The 21591-nt window shown below is 41.4% G+C and overlaps 1 protein-coding gene across 2 annotated transcripts; it reads left to right on the top strand.

The window, feature by feature from the left end:
* Positions 1-137: 137 nt before the first annotated feature.
* AKAP12 (A-kinase anchoring protein 12) lies at positions 138-20986 on the top strand. 2 transcript variants are annotated; one of them, XM_033512762.1, is made up of 4 exons: positions 138-323; positions 11461-15194; positions 15959-17862; positions 18396-20986. In XM_033512762.1, the coding sequence occupies exons 2-3, from the start codon at positions 11511-11513 to the stop codon at positions 17858-17860; spliced, it is 5586 nt and encodes a 1861-aa protein (XP_033368653.1). In that variant the 5' UTR covers positions 138-323; positions 11461-11510; the 3' UTR covers positions 17861-17862; positions 18396-20986. The 2 variants fall into 2 exon arrangements, with proteins under 2 accessions (XP_033368653.1, XP_015478415.1); XM_015622929.3 differs by lacking the exon at positions 138-323 and adding an exon at positions 3197-3389.
* The last annotated feature ends 605 nt before the right edge of the window (positions 20987-21591 follow it).

Genomic DNA, 21591 nt, shown 5'->3' with positions numbered 1-21591 from the left:
TATTCAAAATGAGAATGAAAGAACAATATTCTGTGGGGGCTGGGGGGGAATTCAGCCTTATATTGATGTTTTCTTTTTCTTTCCTTCTCTTTGTCTTTCCCTGCTACCATCCTTCAATCAATATTTGACCATGCAGGCTTTAAACGCAAGTTTAGCAGTACCTGATGTTAGTGAAGATAGTGTGGAGCATGATGCCTCACCACAGGAGCCACCACAGCTGGGAGCTGGTACAGCATCTAAGGAACTCGGTGAGCAGCAGTCAGAGGTGGCTTCACCGCTCCAAGAACCACCCAGAGAGCAAACAGAGTCTGCTGGAACAAATGGTGAGTAAAATGTGTGTTCCATGGACATGTCGTGGAGGTCTGTGTGCTAAATGGGATGAGAAGTAGAAATGGGGCTCGACTAGCTGCCTGCTACTGAGCAGGTGTTACTCAAGTGATCTGTTGTTGCTCAGGTGCTTCTATGGCACTGTTTTGTGTGATATGTTTTCTCTGTAGGAGTGAGTTCAGATGACAAAAGGCTTGTGGTGTCAGTGGTGGAGATGCCCACCTGTTCCCCCCTTAGGGGTCACTCGGTTCTGGGTGCGTCTGTTTGTCTGCTGGCCATCCGCCTGTTAGGAACAGCTCAGTTTCCACTTCTCCTGTTAGTTCCTGCTGCATAAGCCTGTCCTTTCCTTCATAAGACAGAAATCCTTTTATGTTAATTCATTAGTGATATTAATGAAAAATGATTTTGAACTCACAGGAAGGGACAGGCTGCTAATCCATTTGTTTTACCTTGATGAAAATTCATTTTCCTACAGCTTTTTATTGTATTTGCTTTTGGACCACAAACCTTTCTCATCATAGGCATCCCTGTGTGTTCTGTCTTGGGAACATCTCCCTTGCCTTGCTGCACAGTCAGGAATGTGCTGTTCTTTGTCCTGTGTAATCTGGCAGCCCACCTTTCCTGCTCTCATCAGCATCTTCTTGCTTCCCTCTGTTCCTGTTCACAGGCATGCGTTGAGAGATCTGCTTCAGCAGTCCTGCTGCCTGCTGACTTTTTTGGCAGGATGGCAAGAGGGAGGGCTGGTTTACAGTCAGAGCAGGCATCTAATGCTGGTGGTGGAGAGCAGGGAAGGCATGGGGACAGTGTAGATGAGGCACTATCTTCAGTGTCAGCCTGTAGAGTAGCTTAAGGCATGTGTGTAATCCTTGGTGTGTACTCTAGGGTTTGAATCCTGGTAAAAGCAATCCTTCGTCACATCTGTAGATTAATTGCCATAATGCTGTTATCCCAATAGATGGCTACCATATTTTATCTTGAGTTTTTGTGCTTTTTATTTTTAATTGTACCAGTAGGGGCTTTTGACACTACAAAAACGGGATGCAACTTGTTTTATCTTTCATGAAACTCCACTTCTCTAAAATTTTACTCTTAAGTGGACAGGGACTGGGGAGGATACTTGCTAAACAGTCATAAAGGAAAATACCTGATGTTTGGAAGTAGTGTCAGAAGATCTCATGCTGGTATTCAGCTTCTGGATCAAGTTAAAGAAAAGGCCATTAAAAGGGCGTGAGTTTCAAGTTAATAGTCAGTCAAATATTCTGTTTGAATAATCCTGGGTTGTATGGAAATCACATTCCTAGGATATGTAATGAAGAGATGAGAAACTCCCTCTGAGTGCAGGTAATCACGTGTAACCAGTTGCATGGCATGATGTGAACATACAGAGCATTAGGAATTTGGATTTGACTAGACTAGCTGAAAAACCTTGGCTTTGTTTGAGAATCATCTCTCCTGTAGCTGTATGATATTCCTATTGTAATCCTGTCTTGTAAGACAAAATCTTGTAATTTTGCCTCTGTTGTCAGTGGAGCCAAGTCTACATGGTAGCATTATTTATGTGAAAGGGAAAGCAGTTCTGTGTGTTTGCTCTTAAGTAAAAAATCCTTTTATGAAGGTGATGCAGCACGTGTTTGCTGGTAACAATAGCTGAAAATGGCATCATCTATAGAGACAAATAAAACTTGCCCAATTGAGCACTGAAAAGAGTTCTTTAAGTAAAGGTTGTGTTCAGATGTTTGCATCCACTCCTCTGGACTTGGTCCACCTCATCTGTCCTTAGGCAGATGAATAAAGGTGGAGAAGTATCTCTTAGTTGCTTCATGCAGAGAAATCCTTTCACATAGAAAAGTGTTCCATTTTAGCGCTACACTTCATGTTCTCCACTCATTGTTTATTTCACGTTGCTTGCAAGTCCAATCTCAGAAGTAAAGCATTGTGGCACCAAGCACTGAAACAATGCAAGTGTCTACCTACATTGAGGGAGTGTTTATGATTAAAAGTTTTTGGGGTTGGTTGGTTCTCATCATCATTATTTGAACTTTGCATTTAGAAGACCACTTGAGAGATGACCTAGACTCATTCAAGCTGCCACTATAAAATTAAATTAACCAGGTATTCTAGTAAATTGGCTAGGAAGTTGGCTCTGACAGAGAGATGAAGGCTCAAAGTATCACCAGAACTTTGGAGATACTCAACATAATCGATTAATCAAAATTAAATACTGTTGCTATAGTAGGAGGACATCTGTATTAGATACTGAGCCTTTACGTTTTATTTTATCATATTGCATCCCTTCTTTACTATCAGTAGGAGCATTAAATTATTATGCTACAACTATCTGGAGTAAAATGTTTATGGAACTCTTAACAGAAGAATTTAAAGCAATTTATAAGTAATTAGGTTGCAGAGAATTCTAATTAAAAAACCCTCCAGACAAATGAAAACAAAACAAAAAAACCCAAACCAACCCCACAGTAAGAAGCGAAGGAGCAAATATTTTAGTGTGGAAAACCAGAAGTGTTTTGTATGGTTTTGTTTATGAGGAACAAAATCCATGGGGCTTTTAAGCGGCATCTCTTGAGGTTGGGTGGAGGATGCTTTGCGGGAAGCAGCATCGGGAAGGCGTTTGAGCAGCGGGAACAGAAGCGGGCGGCTGGTCCTTCCCTGCGGGGCAGAGGGAGATGGGGGCTCGCAGCGGCAGCTCCCGCCCGGACCCTGAGAGGAGGCGGCACCGCGCTTGGCCGGCCGGCGCTGGGAAGAGCCGGGCGGGCGGGGGGCGGTCCAGGGCGGGGCCCGGGGCTGTCCGGGACGAGGGGGAGCGGCCGTGGGGCTGGGGGGAGAGCACAGCCCTCCGACAGTCAGACTTCCATCATCAGGCAGCTTCTCCGTCAGGCGTCTCTCCGTCCGGCCAGCCGGGTGCCGGGGTGGAAGCGCCGCTGCCGCCCGGCCGCCTCCCTCTCGCTGCCGTCGGCTGGGGCTGCCCCGCGGCCCTGGGAGGAACCTCGGAGTGGTTCGTGGTGTCAGTGCGGCTTCAGCCATGCTGGGGACAGTGACGATGGCGGGTAAGGCGGTGTGGCGCTGCCGGCACACGCGGTTTGCTCCCTGCGCTCCGTAGCGCCTGGGCTGTGCGGGCGGCGGCAGCATCCCGGGAGAGCCTCGGGGCCCCCAGGGTTACCCACTCTGGATTTCCTGCCAGGGAAGGAGTTAGGAGTTAAAAGGTCTGGCTTAAGTATTTCTATCTCAGTGAGATTCCAGGCTAAGGTTGCTGAAACTTCAGGAAGTGTCCTGTGGCCTCGATCGGACGGACATACGATGTGGTACCTGTGATACGAGGCTCTATGAACGTGGAGATGATAACTGGGTGTTTTTCTGCAGGATGGGGCTATGACCTCCTATCTGAAAGTGGGGAATAGAAAGAAAAGGTAGTTATCGCACTTGATGGTGCTATTTTACATCCAGCAATAAGGCAGTAAAATACTTTTAAGAGCTAAATTTGGTGAAATTGGAGGAAATAACGGAAGCTTGCATCGTTTGTGTTGTAAAAATACTTGCATGAGAGAAATGAAGCTGTTACTCTGTTTCTGTTTTATCTTAACAAAGCAAAATTCAGAGGGGATTAGCGCCGTGGCAAGGGTGTGTGTATGTATGGGGAGCAGCGGGATCCCAGCCTGCAGTACCAAAAACTCGATGCTGTGTGCGCTGAACTCCGCACATCTTACTTAAGGAATTGGCACGCAAGCCACTGAAGCTGAGCTAACACCGTAAACTAATTGGGCTTTCTGAAAAGATGAGTTTTGGAGGAGTGAAGAATTAAAAGAAAGAACATTATCAAACTGCTGGGTTTGCACAAATTTAGGTCTTTCTCTGGGAGACAAAGTGCTATTATGAAATTTAAATAAACAAACCCCTTTTTTGTGATTTTTTTTTCCTAAAGATAGCTAATTTGCATCGGAATTTCTCTCAGATTGATGATGTATGGCTCTAGCTATCTAGGAAATCTTTATTTCATTGTATTGATAATTACTCTCTTGTATATTGTTTGCTAGGGCCAGTGAATGAGTTCAGCAAATAGGGGGAGTTGATTCATGCAAAATACTTCAACTTTACAATACATATCGACAACAAAGCCTGCAGAAGTGCGGCTCCATTTGGAGCTGGCCCTGGGGAGGACTGTACGTGATTTGAATCAGTGAGTAGTGGAGGAGGTATCCTACTGCTGTTTACAATAGGGTTTTCATTAAACTTGATGTTTAATGAGCTTATCACATGCTGAGTCTTTTTCCTCAAGGGTTCTCTATTTTTTTTATTTCCTTCTATTGTTAGCAATTAAAGGTTAAACTGCTTTTCAAAAGCAATGTCTTTATAGGTTTGCACGGTTTTGATTGTTTGAGGCTTTCCTTATTTAATAATTCCTGTGGAAGAACCTTGGATTTTAATTGCAGCACAGCTGCTTCTATAGTACATATTGCAAGAACTGCATTTAGCTTGTAGTATGTGCTACCATTTCTTGGAAGGAGCAGAGTATTGGTATAAGCTCTGCTTATTGGTATGCAGGAGTGTATGAAGCTGTCATGTGTCTAATTAGTGCAGATGCAGTTTCATCTCCTTTGTGGCGAGTTTGTGATGTTTACATTAGTCTTTATGTGGTCGTTTTGATAAAAAATTTCAATCTGCTTTTCATTGTTCATTAATCATTAGGGGTTCTCAAAAACATCCTAGGGTTTATTGGCTTGTATTGCTTATCCCATCCTTGTTGCTAATGGAGCCATGAATTTTTTTCCCTCTCAAATACCCGAGTGCTAGAGTTGCATCTATCTTACTCTCGGTGAATAAATTTTATTTTAAGAAGCAGAACTAAGTCACTGAATGTGAGATGTGGACAGCATGACAGCATGTCTAACCATGAAATTTCATAAATATTTGTAGCATGCTGGTTTGGTTCCCAAATAGAACAGCTGTGCTGTTCTGAGAGCAGTTTATTATTGTGAGCATATTTAATGAAGAATTTTTAGCTACAGCAACTTTATCCAAGCCATAGCTAATGACCCTTCTGGCTTTAAGTCTTCTGTTTGTTTTAAAGAAAAACTATACTGTTATCTGATTTTTAGGGCTGTTTCTTGAAACACTGAAATGAAAAAAGAAATATCTTCATCTTGAATAAATGAAATGCATAACTTTTCCTGCTGGAATCTGAGAAGCTGGAATCTCAGAATTGGAATTTGAGAAGCTCTGGGTTGGAGCAGACAAGTACAGCTAAATCAAAATCTTCTAAAAATAAATATTTTTGAGGAATGTTAGAATGTTACAGCATCACAGCGGAAATGATTGTGTGTTTGGGGGAGGTTTTGTTACTTTTCTATGATGTCGTTTTCTGCGGATGCTGCTTTTGCTTTCTGAAGGAGCTCTAAGCCATGAAAAACTACAGATATTTTGCAGCTTGTTCCTTTTTTCCATTTTTAAAAATGAACACAAAAGTATGTGAGATTTTTAAACCTAACTCTTCAGTTGCCACTGAAGTACCAGAGACCTGAAGACTAAATAGTACTTGTTTCAAAAGCTTTGAAGTAACAACATGGTTGAAAAGCTTATGAATTGCATGGATGCAGGGTGAGATTTGGCATGCAAAAATCTGTGTAAATCCTCCCTCATTATTTAATTAATCTGAAAGAACTTGCTCCCTGCAATGAACATGGCAAGTCAGTCCTTAGAAAACTGAGTGAATAGAAGGGAGAAGGCCATAGTATGTGCTTTCTATGGAAGAGCTGTTTGTACATTGAAGTGGAAATGTTTATGGTGTGTAGCAGGCAAAGGAAGGAAGAATTTGTGAAAAATACATTGTTAAGAAACAGCAATGTCACAGTTGTAGTTAAAAAAAATTAAATTGTTAGAACGATGACACATAATCATATTTCTGTGTTATTTTGTTACTGCAAAGTGAGTAGTGTGTTTAATTGATTAAACCCAACCTTCTGAAACTTGTGATTAAAAGAATCTGAATCTATGGTATAATGAACAGTTAGTACACTCTGCAGTGGAAACTTTTTTTTTTTTTTTTTTTTTTATTATTTTTCTTTTTTGGTTTATGCTAAAGTGCTCAGTTTCACAAATAATTCCAAAAATACACTTTATTCTAAATAAATCTGTTCAGGGTAGGTTTCATAGATACTATAATTTCAGATGTGTTTTGGTTTTTAATTACTCACTTGTATCAATTTTTATCCCTTATTGTCATTAATGTTTCTAATGATAATTAGAAGAATTGTGTCGTTAAGAGAACCACATTTGGTAAATACAAGCTTGGTTCAGATTTTTTTTATGTGCTTTCTGTTTGTCTCATAGATGTTTTAGAGCAGTATCTGGAGATTTGTTGTTTGTTTGTGGTTTGTTTTTTTTTTTCTTTTACAAGTTGTATTTGTAGCAAATCCGGACACAATGGTGACAAATGATTGTAAATGACACCTCATGGCTGCAGCATTTGCTTTTGCTCACGTGAACCTGGTGAGAGACTTGTGTATGTGACCAAAAGCACGATTTGGCCCTAAACACTGAATAAATGGAAACAGCACAAAGTCCTCTGGAGCCTTGCAGTGGCCAGAGGAGTTTGTGAGGTGGGCGCTGGGTGTGTGTCACATCCATCTGAGAGATGGAGAATGCAGGGAATTCATGGAAAAAATCCAGCACCGTGCTGCAAATCTTTAGGGGGAAAAGTCAACCAACTCCAGATGTTGACAGGGTTGACTTCGAGCTCATGAAGTGCTGTGGATTTAACTCTTGCAGTCAGAGTGCTTTTTGTTAACTCTTTGGCAGCTACCAGGGGAGAAACACATTTTCACTTCTGGAGAGAGATGAGAGCTGGGAGCAGTTAAGTTGCACTGCTGACAGTGTCTGTCGGTCTACAAAAAGAAGAGTTTATTAATTTTTTTTTTTAAATGGGATGAGACAGGAATTCTGTTGTTTTGGAAGTACTAATTGTCCAACAGCTGATTAGCATGCTCCCGATAAAATGGGAATAACTGCTTACAGTGGACTAAATATCTATGAAATGGTGAGATCAAGCACCTTTGAGTCCTCAAAACTGTCAGTTTAGAAAGTTTCTTTCAGAATAAAACTTGCAGTTATTAAAGCATGAGCAGCACCTTGATTCAATGAAAAATATTTGAAAGGTTAATTGGTATGTAAGTAGTTAAAACAGAATTTCAGTGTTGGTCCTTAGCCATGGTGGATTTAAACAGCTAAGTGTATCAATTCTATGATATCACCCCTGATCCTCATCACCTCCTCTAAGTATATTTTTGTTGTATTCTCCTTCTTGGCTAGCACATAGCTGGTAAAGTACAGCCCTGTTCAGGAGAGACCTAAGGAAATGTTATTCATATCAGTATTTTACTATATTTGTTTTGTTTTCTGGTAGCTGTTTGGATGAGCCTGTCTGGTGTTTCTTAAAGGTTCTTTCAAAACCACTGAATTAATTCAGAAAGTGCTGGTTGTCTTGCCTGAATACCTGTGGTAGTGATATGCTACAGAACTCTGACCAGCAGTGCCTTGTGTAAGTAACTTCTAAGCCTTTCTGCATTCAGAATTATACTGAAAGTGTTTGGGCACTGAAGTGTCATTAATAAAAGCATCACTGTAGAGTCCAACTGCTAAATATAAAGTTCCCAGGTGTATGCTTGGATATTCGTGGCGCTTTGTCACACAACAGTGGCAGCCTCCTGGCAACATGCAGGCACATTTCCTGAATGGCACCTCTTTCTTCAAACACTGAGGAAGGGCATCAGAAATTCAGTTTTAAAGAATCTTCCAGGGTTTTAAAATGTTAAAGAGGGAGGCAAAGCAGAGACTGGGTGCAACAGCAGCAGGTCACTTAACAGGTGACAGCGGAATGTTATCTTGGGGGTAAAATACCTTCTGGACAGGTTAACTCCTTTGGTGGAATTGAAGGGGTGGTGCTTGGGCTATCTGTCTGTAAGTATATCATTTATGCACCATGAGGGAAAGATGGAAGTGTGATGTGTTGTAGCATAACTCTGACATTTCAGACTGGTATTAATAAGATCAATATCAATAATCAATATTTCTGTTAGTTTTCCTTTTGCACTGTTTAGTGAAATACTGCAAGGTAATGTGTCTGCTGGACAGACTCACAAGGAAGACCTAATTGCTGTCAGCTTGATTTAACAGCTTGAAAGCTTATCACTGCCTCTAAGCTCTGTGTTCTCTATTTTTATGATTGCATTTTCTATCTCAATGCATACCCATACGTTGAGATTTTGTAACAGTCACAGCTCTTTTCACCTGCAAAACATTTTACAGAGACATGGTCTTTATCTTAGGGTGTTATAAACACATCATTTTATAAACAGAATAAGCAAAAACCCTTTGAATGCCTATCTTAAATACGAAGAGACATCTTTTATATGCTGGTTTTACATCTTATCTCTCTTTGGAAATGGAATGCTTCATTTATTCATACTCTTTATCTTCCACTCTTACAGTAATTCCATTTATCTGTAACACCTGAAACTAATCTTAAACTAAACTCCTGTGCTCGTTTGGGATGAATTTGGAAGGAAACTTCCAAGGGGATGTTTCCTTAAGGGAGTTAGGGAAAAATTAGGAATAAATAAGAAAACAAATGTCACCTTTATACAATTTTTTTGAAACCTCAGAATTTTGAAGGATGAAGGACATGCATTCCCAGGGAGTGTTTGCAAGAGGAAAGGCAAGTGCATAGAAATCCATGTTGCTGGCTGCTCAGGAGTCCCAAGTGCCTTCTGACTTCTCCACTCCCTTCTGACTTCCTGCACTTTCGGTCATTCCTGCTTAGACCCAGAATTCCTTACTGGTTCTCAGCCCTGTATTTCAGTCTGCCTTCATCTAACTCGTGTCAGATGGAGATTTTCATGTCTAAGAGCAAGCATGTTGGCATTAATGCAGGGCTGGGACAAACAGGAAGATTCTATAGACCTTGTTTCCAGCAGAGATGCTAAGAGGCCTGTTCGTGAGCAAATTCTTATTCAATGTTGAATGATCAGCATTTAGCTTCATAGCTGGTTAAGCCAAGAGTCATTCTTAGTGTAAACGTGCTTAAGAATATATTGAAGTACCTGTTACTAAATAATTATATATGATGATTTGAAGATAGTCTCTGAAGAAGTGCCTCTAACTTTCTGAATTCCCTTTAAGCCTTTGACAATTTTCTGTTAAATGACACAATTTTATGGAAATGACAAGGACTTCATTTCCAGATGTAGGAATAGATGAACACAGACACAAAAGTGGTTCCTTGACTTTATCCTTGTATAGTCTCAACATACAACTAAATAAACAAAATGTAATGTTTGATAAGAGTTATTTCACTTGTGGATTGTTAAGGTATTTGCAAGAGGCATATTACCAATAGACCAAAAATTCTGGCTTCTTCAAAATGTCTCTTTTGTCTTACCCTTCTCCCTCAAAAATTGCTCCGTTCAAACATCTCTGGTCTAAAATGTCCGGGGAGTTAGCATGTTAGCAGAGGTCAGGCTTTTAATTAAGTTAGGAGTTAACAGTTGAGGTAAATAATATTAAACTGTTAGATAAAATAAAAACAAAAAGCTTTTCTTATGTTGACTTAAAAACAACACCCAGTAGGCTGCTGATTATGAAACATAATTTGCCCTCTACATAGCAGTTAGAAGCCAATATCCTTGTGGATTTTGTTTTACTTATTGTGTAGTTAGTTCCAGCCTTACCTGGATTCTGCAGTGTGTGTGTGCTTCTGAAGGAGCAGCCCTTCAAATAAAGTGGGAACCAGGCAAGAGGCTGTGAGGGACCTCTGAAGATCAGGTGTTCCAGCAAGGCAGGGCCAGCTGCAGTCAGAGACAACTTCAAGGTGGCTCAAGTAAAAACCACATCCTTTTGGGGCAGTTGATGATCACATGCTTTGTAAAGCTGTCTCCTCCTGCCTCTGGACATTGAATTAGCACATGTACAGCTTAAAAGAAAGGGACTTTCCTCCTTCTTCTAGGATGTTGCTGTTCAACATTGAATATTTTAATTTTTTTTTTTTTCCATCTTGACACTTCTAACAGGTTTGGTCAGAGAGAAGAGCATGTTCCTTTGTGGCCTTGCATTTTCACCTGTTGCACAAAATCTAGGGCCAAGAACAATATTAAACTGAAATCCTGGCAGCATCCAAGGCCAAGAATCTTTTGGTGTCTTGAATATGCCGTAGATCTAATCTACAGGCCAGTCTCTGAACTTGAGTTGTCCAGAGGAGCAATAATACTTAAATTATCCCAGCAAGACTTAGAGGGGGGGTTGCCAGTGACCTGAAGGAAAAACACAAACTCTCCTCAAAGAAAAGATAATGCAAACAGACACATGAGCAGTGGATAATTTTACCTTCTTACATGGTAACAACTTCATTCATTTTAAGTAACGTGGAACTGCGGTAGATGTTGATGTATTGCATGCATACATGTATTGTATGGGAGAATTCCAAAGATTCATGATCTTCAAAGCAATATATTGTTGTTACACAGATGTTTTGTAGGGGTTATAAGTTTTCAGAAAAACAGGTAACTTCCCATGGGCATTTTCACATCTTACTATTCTTTTGGGACAGAGCTGTAAAATAAGCTTTCTTTTTTTTGTCATCATTTTAGGTCATAAGGCTTTTTTTAAGTTTTGTTTTGTTTGCAGGTTTTTTTTGTTGGGTTTCCAATGATGTGTCTGTCTGCACTGGAAATGTTTATTGAGCTTTGTTTCAGGAATAATTACATATGTTATTCTGTATAGTCTGTGATAGAAATATTTTTTTTTTACTTAATTTTTTTTTTTACTTTAAGGTAAACTTAAAGTCACAAACCACACAAAAAGAACTGCAAAATCAGGGTATGGAATTAGCTTGAAAGGTGCATTTGCAAATAAACTTTGGAAAGAATTGTACAATGATAGGAAGAAAGAAAATAATTATAGTAATGACAGAACAAAAACTAATTCTTAAAAATGTACTATTAGCATATAGAAAAGGTACACAGATAATAATGCAAATATGTTTATGAATTTATAATGAAAAAATAAATAAAGGTGTATTACAACATTAAATTTAGAAAGAAATTAACTAGGGTTTTGTTGTTGTTTTAACAGTTGGACAAACAGAACATTCCAGTGTAACTTTGACGGAAGACACTGAAACTATGGCAACAAATCCATCTGACTCGGGCACCAAGGACGGTGTAGATGCTGAGAAGGAGGATGCTCATTCAATTAAGCAGTTGCCGGCTTTGGAAGAAGTTGCAGAAGATCAGGGGGCAGAGCCACAGTCTTATGATCTGGGTTTTAAAAAGGTTTTTAAATTTGTTGGGTTCAGATTCACAGTGAAGAAGGAAAAGACAGGAAAATCGGAACCAGTTCAGCTGCTTACTGTAAAAAAGGACACACAGGTCCCTGAAGGAGCTGATGATCAAAAAGAAGTTGGCTCAGAAGAAACAGCAGTGCCTGAGGACGTACTCTCAGCAGAAGACCATACCAAAGACATATTGAATAACGAAAAAACAGAAGACGAATCTCCTAAAATACCAGAAGCAAATGAGGTTTGTTCTCAGCCAGCTGCCTTAGCCACTGAAACTGCATCACCATTAAGAAAACTTTTTACTCAAGGATGGACTGGATTTAGAAAAAAGAAGAGTTTTAGGAAGACTAAAGAAGATGAACAACAGTCTCCCGTGAAAGAAGAGGAGAAAGAAAAGGAGGGGACAACATCACCATCTGAAATCAGTGAAAAGGAGGAGAAACCTGGATCTGAGAAGCAAGATGAAGAGAGGACTGTGACAGCAGTAACTATTGAAGCACAAGAAAAGGAGAAAACTGAAGGTGAAACACAGGAGTCAGAAAAGACTCTGGCAGCCATAGGAGTAGAAGGAAGTGAAAAGAAAGAGGTAGTCAAGCATGATGAGCAGGGACAAAAAGAGGATCTGGCAGCAACAGCTGTAAAAGAAAGTGAAGAGGGAAAAAAAGATGAAGATGATCAAGAAAGGAAACTGGTGGAAGTCTCAGAAAATCTTAGTAAAGAGGAAGAAAAAACTGAAGAAGGAGAGAAAGAAGCTGAGGTGACAGAGAAACCACTAAAAACAAAGTCAGAGGTACCTCTTGTCACTGACAGTGTGAACGGAGAATTGGAAACATCCTCAGAAGTCCTACCTGTGGGAGAAAAACTGGAGTCAATGGAGAAGTGTGAAACAGATGACAGAACTGAAATAGCCTCTGAAGAGACATTTGAAACAGGATCTGTGGCACTGGAAATTTCTAGTGATCAGCTTAAAAAATCTGAAGGAAGAGAAGGAAGTAAACCTGCTCTACTTGGGAAAGAGACATTAGATGAAAAAACAGAGGAAGCAGAATTGAAAATGTCACCCACAGCAGATGATGTTGCACAGGGAGAAGCTCTGGATGGAACCACAGAGAAGAAGGAAAGCAAAGAGCATGAAACAAAGTCAACTCTGAGTGCTCCTGAATCAAAGTCCTTTTCTACTTCTGAACATTCAGTTGACACAGAGGATAATCAACAGTCAGTCAAACCCACTGATGAGGGACTACAGGGAAAACTTGGCACAGATGCGACTGATACTGTCAAACCGGATGAAACAACCATGGAAATAACTTCTGAAGAGGCAGCTGGAAAGAGGCCTCCAGAAGGTATCACAAATGAAGTGGAACTCCTATCTTCTCAAGAAAAGACTAAACCACAAGGCAGCCCTTTAAAGAAACTCTTTACAGGTACTGGGTTGAAAAAGCTGTCTGGAAAGAAGCAAAAAGGTAAAAGAGAAGAATCTAAGTTAGGGGAACAGGGTGAACCAATTCAGCACTTATCAGATTCCCCAGATAGCCCAGAGGAACAAAAGGGGGAGAGTTCTGCTTCCTCTCCTGAGGAGATAAATGAAATTCCCTCTTTGGAAAAATCTGCAGATGGAATGCAAGTCACTGAAAGTGAAGATGCCACAATTCCAGATGTGGAGCGAAAAAGAGAAACTGTTACGCCTTGGGCATCTTTTAAAAAGATGGTGACTCCCAAGAAACGTGTCAGAAGGTCTTCTGAAAGTGATAAAGAAGAAGAAATTGATAAGACAAAGGGTGTTGCAGTATCTGCAACTGAACATGTTGTTGATGAGAATCAGGGAGAAATAAAAGAAAATGGGATTGACCAGAAACCAGAGAAAATTACAGAAGAGCCCAAAAGAAAAGTTGATGCCTCTGTGTCCTGGGAAACTTTTATATGTGTAGGTTCTTCAAAGAAAAGAGCCAGAAAGTCATCATCATCTGATGAAGAAAGCCAAAAAGTAGAAGAGTCTGGACAGAGCAAAGAAACAGCAACAGATGTAGTTCTTACTAGCTCTCAGGAGAGTGATCAAGGACAAGGGAATTCTTCCCCAGAACAAGCTGGAAGCCCATCTGAAAGTGAAGGTATTTCAACATGGGAATCATTCAAAAGGTTAGTTACTCCAAGAAGGAGATCCAAAACCAGAATGGAAGAGAGAACTGAAGACTCTGTTGTGGGATCTAGCCTGGAGCACTCAACATCGGATGGTGAGCCTGGAAAAGATGAATCATGGGTTCCATTTAGAAAACTGATGCCTGGCCGTAGGAAGAAAAAGTCAGATGGAAAGCCAGAACCAGCTCATCTTAAACAAGCAAGAGAAGACATGGCAGAAACAGCTGAAGAAGATTCTGATATTCCAGCTGTTGTTCCTTTATCTGAATATGAAGCAGCAGAACAGGAGAAAATGGAAGCCCAACGTGCAAAAGATGCTGAAGCGATGAGAGAACAAATCTCAGAGGAAGAGAGAGCAGAAAAGTTAGAGGAGACCCTAAGGATGGAGCAAGGATCTGACGGGCTGGTGCATGCAGTTGCTGTTACTGTTGTGGAAGAGGAAAGGGCAGTGACCAGCATTGAGGAAAGGTCACCGTCATGGATATCTGCTGCTCTGACAGAGTGCATTGAGCAGGCAGGAGAGGAGGAAGAGAAAGAAGCCCATACAACAGCTGAACCGGGTGTTACTGTGGAGGATGCAGTGGTAGCTGCTAAGACGGTGCCAGAGGCCAGAAAGGATGTAAGTGATGACACCGCAGCAAGCGAGCTGGAGCTAACCTCCGAAGCCGTGACTGCTCTGGAGACAGCAGAAGCTTCCTGTGCTGAAGAAACAATGGAAGTGTCCCTTGCTGAGGAGACAACTGAGATGGTTTCTGCTGTTTCGCAGTTGTTAGAAACCCCAGATACTACAGAGGAAGCTACACCAGTTCAAGAAGTAGAGGCCACTGAACAAAATTTGAAGGAATTGGACAAACAGACTCAAAAAGTTCTTCATGAAGTTGCTGAGAGAGTAAAGTCAGATGTAACACAGCTGGTTAGTGAAAGAGCTGTGTCAGAAACTGTAATTACAACAGTACAGGGACTTGAGTCAGAACTGAAAGGTGGTGCTAAAGATGTTGTAGGCCAGGAAACTGTTCTGCTTGAACAGTCCTTGGAAAAAGAACACAAAGAGGAAGGCCCCCAGCAAAGTGCAGGGAGCATTCCAGGCCAAAACAGAGTTGTAGAGAGTGTTCTACCTGAAGGTTCAGAGAAAAGTGAAATACATGCTGCGGTGGAAGAAAGCATGGAAGGATGTCAAGGATATGTAGAAGACCATAAAGAGGTAAATGAAATGCGGAGGACAACAGAGGAAGAAACTTTATCACATGACAAAGAGCTTCACAGCATCGAAGCCATCTCTCCCAAGGAAGAGCTGTTTGCAAAGCAGGAGCCTTCAGAACAAGAGAAACTACCCATAACAGAGTTGATGCTGGATGAAACAAGAGATGAACGTGCTCCAGAAGGAAAGCTTGCAGTAAGTATTGCATATAACACAAAGGGTGATTTGTCAAAGAAAAAATCAGCAAGTGGTAGGTACTATTGTTTAGAACCAGGTTGTGGGTATATTACTGTCAAGGACCTTCCTTGTGAAGCCTGAGATAACTGAAGCTCATTTCCAGTGAGAGACACACAGATGTTTAGAAGCAGCAGACACTGAAGCTTGTGTGCAGGGTGAGTGGATGCAGTGCCTGCAGAAATGGAGATGGTGTGCACAGATGCAGAGGTACTGAAATGATTGCCATTAGGGCTCCTGCACTGCACAAAGTTACTGAAGATGATACATGAACACCTGAGATACCATCCGCTGTGAATGGTGTCACATGGATCACATCTGTATCTTCAGTTGTAGATAGAAATGCAGGTGAAGCTGAGGTACCTCTGCAAAGGGAGGACATGAAACACCACCACTATCTCTGGCTTTAAATGCTGTAGTTACTGTTGCTGGCACATTCCTGCCTTCTTCCTGACCTCCTCATCTTCTGGCTTAGTCTTCATTTCAAGTGCTGCTAGCTATCCCTTCCTTTAAATCAATTTTAAGTGCTGCCCTTTGTTTAATGAGCTAGACATCCTCAGAAACAACACAAGCTGGCATTTTGGTGAGCTGCTAATCCCCATGTCATCACCTTATGCTCTTCCATAACTCTTGTCTTTTTTGGGTGTTGCGGTTTTTCACCTAGAACATTGCTGGTCACTCTCTGCTTGTACCGTTTTTCAGAGATGTGTTGCAATTCTCCACAGGTTCAGGACAACACAGAGGATGAAACCTCATCCTTGGAGCTTACAGCTGAAAAGCCTGTGGAGCTTGAAGGAGAGAGCACTGTGGGACCAGAGGGTGCAGGAGCAGTTGTCACTGTGGTCTCTGTTAGAACTGAAAAACAAGATGGAGTTCCTGACTCAGAAGAGCAAGTTTGTACTAAAGGAGGTCCTAGCAGGATACCTGCCCTGAGAGAGGAAGATGATGCTGTGCTCAACAGAGTAGAAAGCACAGAAGTCGCTGTTCCTGTGATTCTGCCGCAGAGCAAGGGAAAAACCTCTGTCCTTCCTTCAAAAACAGTTGGCTCAGAAGCAGCTGCAGCTGCTGAGCAGAGTGTGAGCAATGGGTCTGACCAGGACACTGCAGCAGAAGATTCTGTGCCCATCACAGAGTCACAGTGCAGAGACAAAACAACTGAAAGCCCCTCCAAAAGTGATGAAGCCAAAGGTGGCAAAGTGGAAGGTGCTGTACTCAAATCTGAAACGTGTTTGGAGAGCACTTCCATTGTTGCTGAGGCTCCCATGCAGATTGAAGCAGGTGGGGCATCTGATTTAGCATCAGCATGCCCTGAGATTGTTGAAAATGGAAGTGCTGTTATCGCTGATATAAGTCCTAAGAAATGTGAAACACCCAGCAGCTTGGCTGGAGAAGAGACTGTGGGAAAAGGACAAGAACTTGTAGAAACCTTGAACTGTCAAAGCTTCCAAAAAGAAGACAAGAAAAATGAGCAATTGCTGGAAGGAGCCAAAGACGTATTTCAATATGGAAAACAGGAAGCTGTGAGACATGATGAATGCTCAACTGCTGTCCAGCAAGAAGAAGGCTCTGATTCAGCCTTTCCACAGGCTGAAAGCTTGGGGGCTCTGAAAACACCTGTGGCTCTAACAGCTGCAGCAGGGGGAGAGCATGTCATAGCAGAAATTGTGACATGCACAGACATGACAGCCAAAACTGTACAGCACTTGGCAACCACAGCAGAGCAAATGGCTTCGGAAGAGGTCCCAGGTTCTAATATTGACTGTTTAGGCTGTGGGACTGCAGAGCTTGGGAGTGTGGAGGCACCCAAGCCTGGAGGAACTTGCGCTTCCATGAACGGAGTGTCAGAGGAGCAAGAGCGGCCCCAGAGCATAGGGCAAGCCGAACTCAATGGTATTCCTTCCAGTCACAGTCTGTCTCCCAGCCACCCAGAATTTCAGCAGTGTGTTGAGTCTGTGATCATAGAGTCCCAGAGTACAAAAATTGTACTGAATGCCATCCAGTCGGCTGTTGACAAACTTGCAGAAACAGAAGAGTCAGCTGCCTTTGAGCCAGAGCAGAGCACTAGGTATGTAGGGAAAAGCCCATCAGATACAATTGTACCTGAACTTCTGGGAAGTACGCAGGTAGATCAACAGCTTCCAGTAAAAGAGGAAGAGATGCGAAGTAAAGAACAAGAGCTCAAGCAACCAGGAATAGTGAAAACTCCTGCCTTAACTGACACTGCAGAAATTCATGGAAATGTGGAAACAACAAAGGACATGCCTTTAACTTCTGAGATGCTGAAAGATGGACAAAGTCAGAATTCTTTAACAGTCGTGACAAGCCCTGAAGACATTTCAAGGGAAAGTGTGAGACTTCAGAAATCAACCCTAGAACAATGTACTTCAGAAGATTCAACCAAAGACATCCTAGACATACACACACCAAAATTAAGGGAAAAAGAGGTTGGGTACGTAATGGAAATCTCAGACCAACATCAAGGACAGCAAACATGCAGAGAAAGTGAGGAACATCCCTATCACCTACCAGTGGAAGATGGGAAAACACAAATGTGGGAGGATGACGGTTGTCAAGAAGGAACATCTTGTGATAGACAAAGTCAGAACTCAGTGGCTCTGACGCCTTGAATGTAAGTACCATTTTTAGCCAGTAATTTATTTCTTTTTTGAAGATAATTGTGAGGATCTCTAAGCTGTTCTCTCTAGTGTGGTGTGGTGGTTTGTTTTTTTTTTTAAATTGTTTTGCTGAATGGCTGTCCTCACTTCAGTGGCCTTGGACTTGGCCTGTATTTTGGTGTGGTATTTCTGGGAGGTAGTAAATGTATTTTCCAGTTTCCCTGGGTAGGAACTCACATGACACATTTAACGTATGCAGTTTAATATGCAAACACACTCTCTAACAAAGCTCTTTTTAAAATCCTAAATGATGTGAATATTGCCTTCCTTGGTAGACCTGGAGTGCCTCACGTACAAAGCTCTTTGCACTTCAGAGAGAGGAATTTGAATCAGAAATTACAAGTACCATTTCTCCCTAGGATATATACCTCACTTGCTTCACTAAGTCATAAGACCTTTATCTCTGAGAACTGCTTGGGAAAATGGCATATTCTTGGGAAAGTAAGTTGTCATTACTAAAGCTTTTTTACTTTTATCTTTCTTTCAGATGTGCTAAGCATCCATGTGGCATTTGGAGTGATGCCAGTCCTAGAGAACAACTGACAATCCTGCCACAGAACCAGGAGCTTTACTCACTACCCTTTATTCTTGGATGTTAACATCTGTTCATTTGAAGACCTCACCTTGCCATTTTTTTTAGAAAAACAATGCCTTTAATATTGGCTGTATCCATACCTGTGTTCCATTTGAAGGTTATTTGTCTCTGCCCAAAATAATCCATTGAGACTGGAGATGCACCACTGAGTGACTGGGCAGACCACTAGAATTTTTGCCATGGTTATTACTGTCCCCTCATTTAATGTGTGTCCTGTCTGTCCAATCTCCTCGAATCCCTTCACTTGTCCCTGAGTCTCCCTTACCCCTCACATCTTTCCTAGCTGCCTTGATCTGACCTGTGAGTGGCCATAGGTGCTGCTCAGCTTGTGTGTGAGGGGGAAGAGGAGGGCTGACTGATGGGAACACATGAGACTTCTGGATACGTCTGTCAAACAGCAGGAACTGGATCACGCACAAATTTTTGAGCAAGGTGCTCAAGTTTGCTGCCTTTCAGTCCCATTCAGGTATCTCTGTCCGTCTTTCAGTTGTATTTGTGCAGGCCTGATTTAGTCAGAAATTATTTCTACAGTGTAGCTCGAAAGGAGATGGAAAATACCCTTCCTCTGTTGTTCCAGACTTCAGGTCTCAGGACTGGACTGTAATGTATTGAATATTTATATGTATGTCTTAAACCCAGTTCTGATTTTAATGTAGAGCAATGATACTTCTGTACTGTTTAGGCATTCCCTTAAATGAATATTGTAGAGTAGCCTGGAGAGGAAATTGATACTATTGGAGCAGAAATTGATAACATGTAGTTTCCTATTTATTGTTCCAGGTTTTTCCCCCTGTAAAATCTCAAAAAAATTTGGCTGTCTTGCTTTGAATATTTATATGTATATCCTAAACCCAGTTCCGATTTTAATGTAAAACTATGGTATTTCCAGTGACAAAAGGAGAGCCTTGACCTGACCCACTTCTCACTTCACTCTACTTGCAGCCCTCCCTGCTTCCTGAGAACCCTCCAGACACTTTTGTATCTCACCCCTCTCATACCAAGCTCTGCTAATTTCTGCTCACTGCCCCATCCAACCCAAAACCTTTCCTTGCCCTATAATGTCTTAACATCTTTCCTGCATACGCACTTCATTCTTCCCCAAGCCCTGCCTGAACTGTTTTCCCTCCACACCATTTTCTGAAATTCTCCCCATTGCAGACAATTCTCTGTCTATTCTGAGGCAGGAGTGGGAAGGAGGAAAAAAGGGACTTGTTGGTTATGAGTTCTGCCTTGAATTGCAAAAAGCTGATGAGATCTTGGGGGTACTGAGCTCTCAAAAAGCTTCATGAAAGGTGGATTGGACTGACAGCAGCTGAGACCAGAATGGGCAGGGTGATACAAAGATACTTAGAAGCCCCAAGACTGAGAGTCCTGGGATGTCTGTCCCCAACAGGAATTGGTCATCTCCTTTGTTGTTTACGTTAAAATCGAACAAGGGGTACAAGTCAGTACTTTCAGCTCTGATTTCCAAAGTGAAGGTTACATATCGCACGTTGTGAAACCAATGCCCATCAAGTTGAACCAATAGCTCACTCTCATTCCTGTATAGTAATTTATTTTAAAATCAACTTTAGTGTACAAATGCTCTTGTTACGGCAGGTGCTGGCCTTTCCTCGAGGCTGCACGTCCAGCAAGCGATGTGACTGATTGCACTGCTGTGATTGTACCATCTGGTGCTGCCCTGCGTGGAAGCATCAAAAGATTTTTCCTTACCTCAGAGCGAATTATATAAATATTTAAAGCCAAACAAGGTGGTTTCAAACAATCCAGTCTATCCCTGTCCTTTGTTAGCGGCAGCTTTCCCCCTTAGCTTTGGGCAATTCCAAAAACCTCGGTTGATTTCCACACGTTTAGGTTGGCTTGCAAGGTAATGATGCTCTTAATAACACCTCACAAGTGCAAACTTGGCTGAATTTGTACAAACTGTATACCTATGTACCTTAAGCCATATTGCAATAACTGCAGCAGGTAAAACAAAATAACAGAAGCATGACCTGTGTAATCCTGATTCTTACGTTTGTAGCTCCAAAGCTGTTAATAATATGTAAAGTTACTTCTTGTCTGAACCTCATTTAAATAAAGCTAGCTTTACCACAATGTAAATTGTCTGTTGGTAGTAATTGGGCAGGCAAGGGCTTTTAACTTGCCTGTTTTCTCCATTTATCCAGGGCCTAGGTAAGCAATGCAACAAACCTAACTATAAAACAAATACAAAAGCTTCTTTTTATAACTGACAGCTAAAAAACCTGCTGTGCCCAAAACCATGCTAATGGTGCAGGGAGCATGTCTCCACAAAAAGATACCACTTTGTTCCAGTGTATTGCTTTGGCCTCTGAAACTCTCCTCGAGACTGTGACTTACGGCTTGTGCTTCAAAGCTTGAAGCTTTCAATAATCCAATGTATGGGGTTACCAAATTTGGTTTTGTGTTTTTAAGGTAGATTTTCATTGATTAAATAAAATGCAACTACAAATTTGTTCTAACCTGTGTATGTGGTGGGTTGTTTTTTTTTTTCACTTTGCTTAGCGTAAATTATTTCCTGATGGTTGCTTCATCTTCAGGAAGTTAGATTTGTTCTTGAGAATTCACATTCAGGTTTTGAGGTGAATTAAAGAAGCAAATTACAGAATTAAACTGTGATTTGGCTCTAAGTTTCAATAAAATATTCATATTTCAGAAGAAATAAGAACAGGGTACTCAGCAGACTGAAGTAGTTTTATTAAATTCAGAAAACAGTATTCAGAGAGACAGAATGAAAAATTAGTAAATCATACACCTTGCTGGTGTGACTAAAGTATAAAAAACTCCAACAAAGCAACAACATAAGCATCCACAAATCCTTTGTATTACAGATTAGCAGATAAGGATTTTACGCACATAACTGGTATCTTCTAGGCTCCTGCAGTTCTGCTTAGCAAGGGTATAGTCATGGCACCAAAAATCTGGGTGTTGGTAGTTTATTGGTTGGTAATTAATTGATTTAGCAGACCTTGGACTTCAGACATGAATTTTTTCCTGCTGTTCATGTTCTGTGGCTGAGGCTGATTAGCAGTGTTTGTATCTCAAGACAGATTCACACCTGAACTAG

Source organism: Parus major, chromosome 3 (genome assembly GCF_001522545.3).
Source record: "Parus major isolate Abel chromosome 3, Parus_major1.1, whole genome shotgun sequence".
Taxonomy (NCBI): domain Eukaryota; kingdom Metazoa; phylum Chordata; class Aves; order Passeriformes; family Paridae; genus Parus; species Parus major.
The sequence above is the reverse complement of the archived record's forward strand: the minus strand, read 5'-3'. Positions and strand labels throughout refer to the sequence as shown.

Coding starts and splice junctions, on each gene's coding strand:
- AKAP12 (XM_015622929.3), top strand. CDS start 3,365: ATGCTGGGGACAGTGACGATGGCGG. Junction 3,390..11,460: donor GGGGACAGTGACGATGGCGG/GTAAGGCGGTGT, acceptor TTGTTTTAACAG/TTGGACAAACAGAACATTCC. Junction 15,195..15,958: donor CTCCAGAAGGAAAGCTTGCA/GTAAGTATTGCA, acceptor AATTCTCCACAG/GTTCAGGACAACACAGAGGA.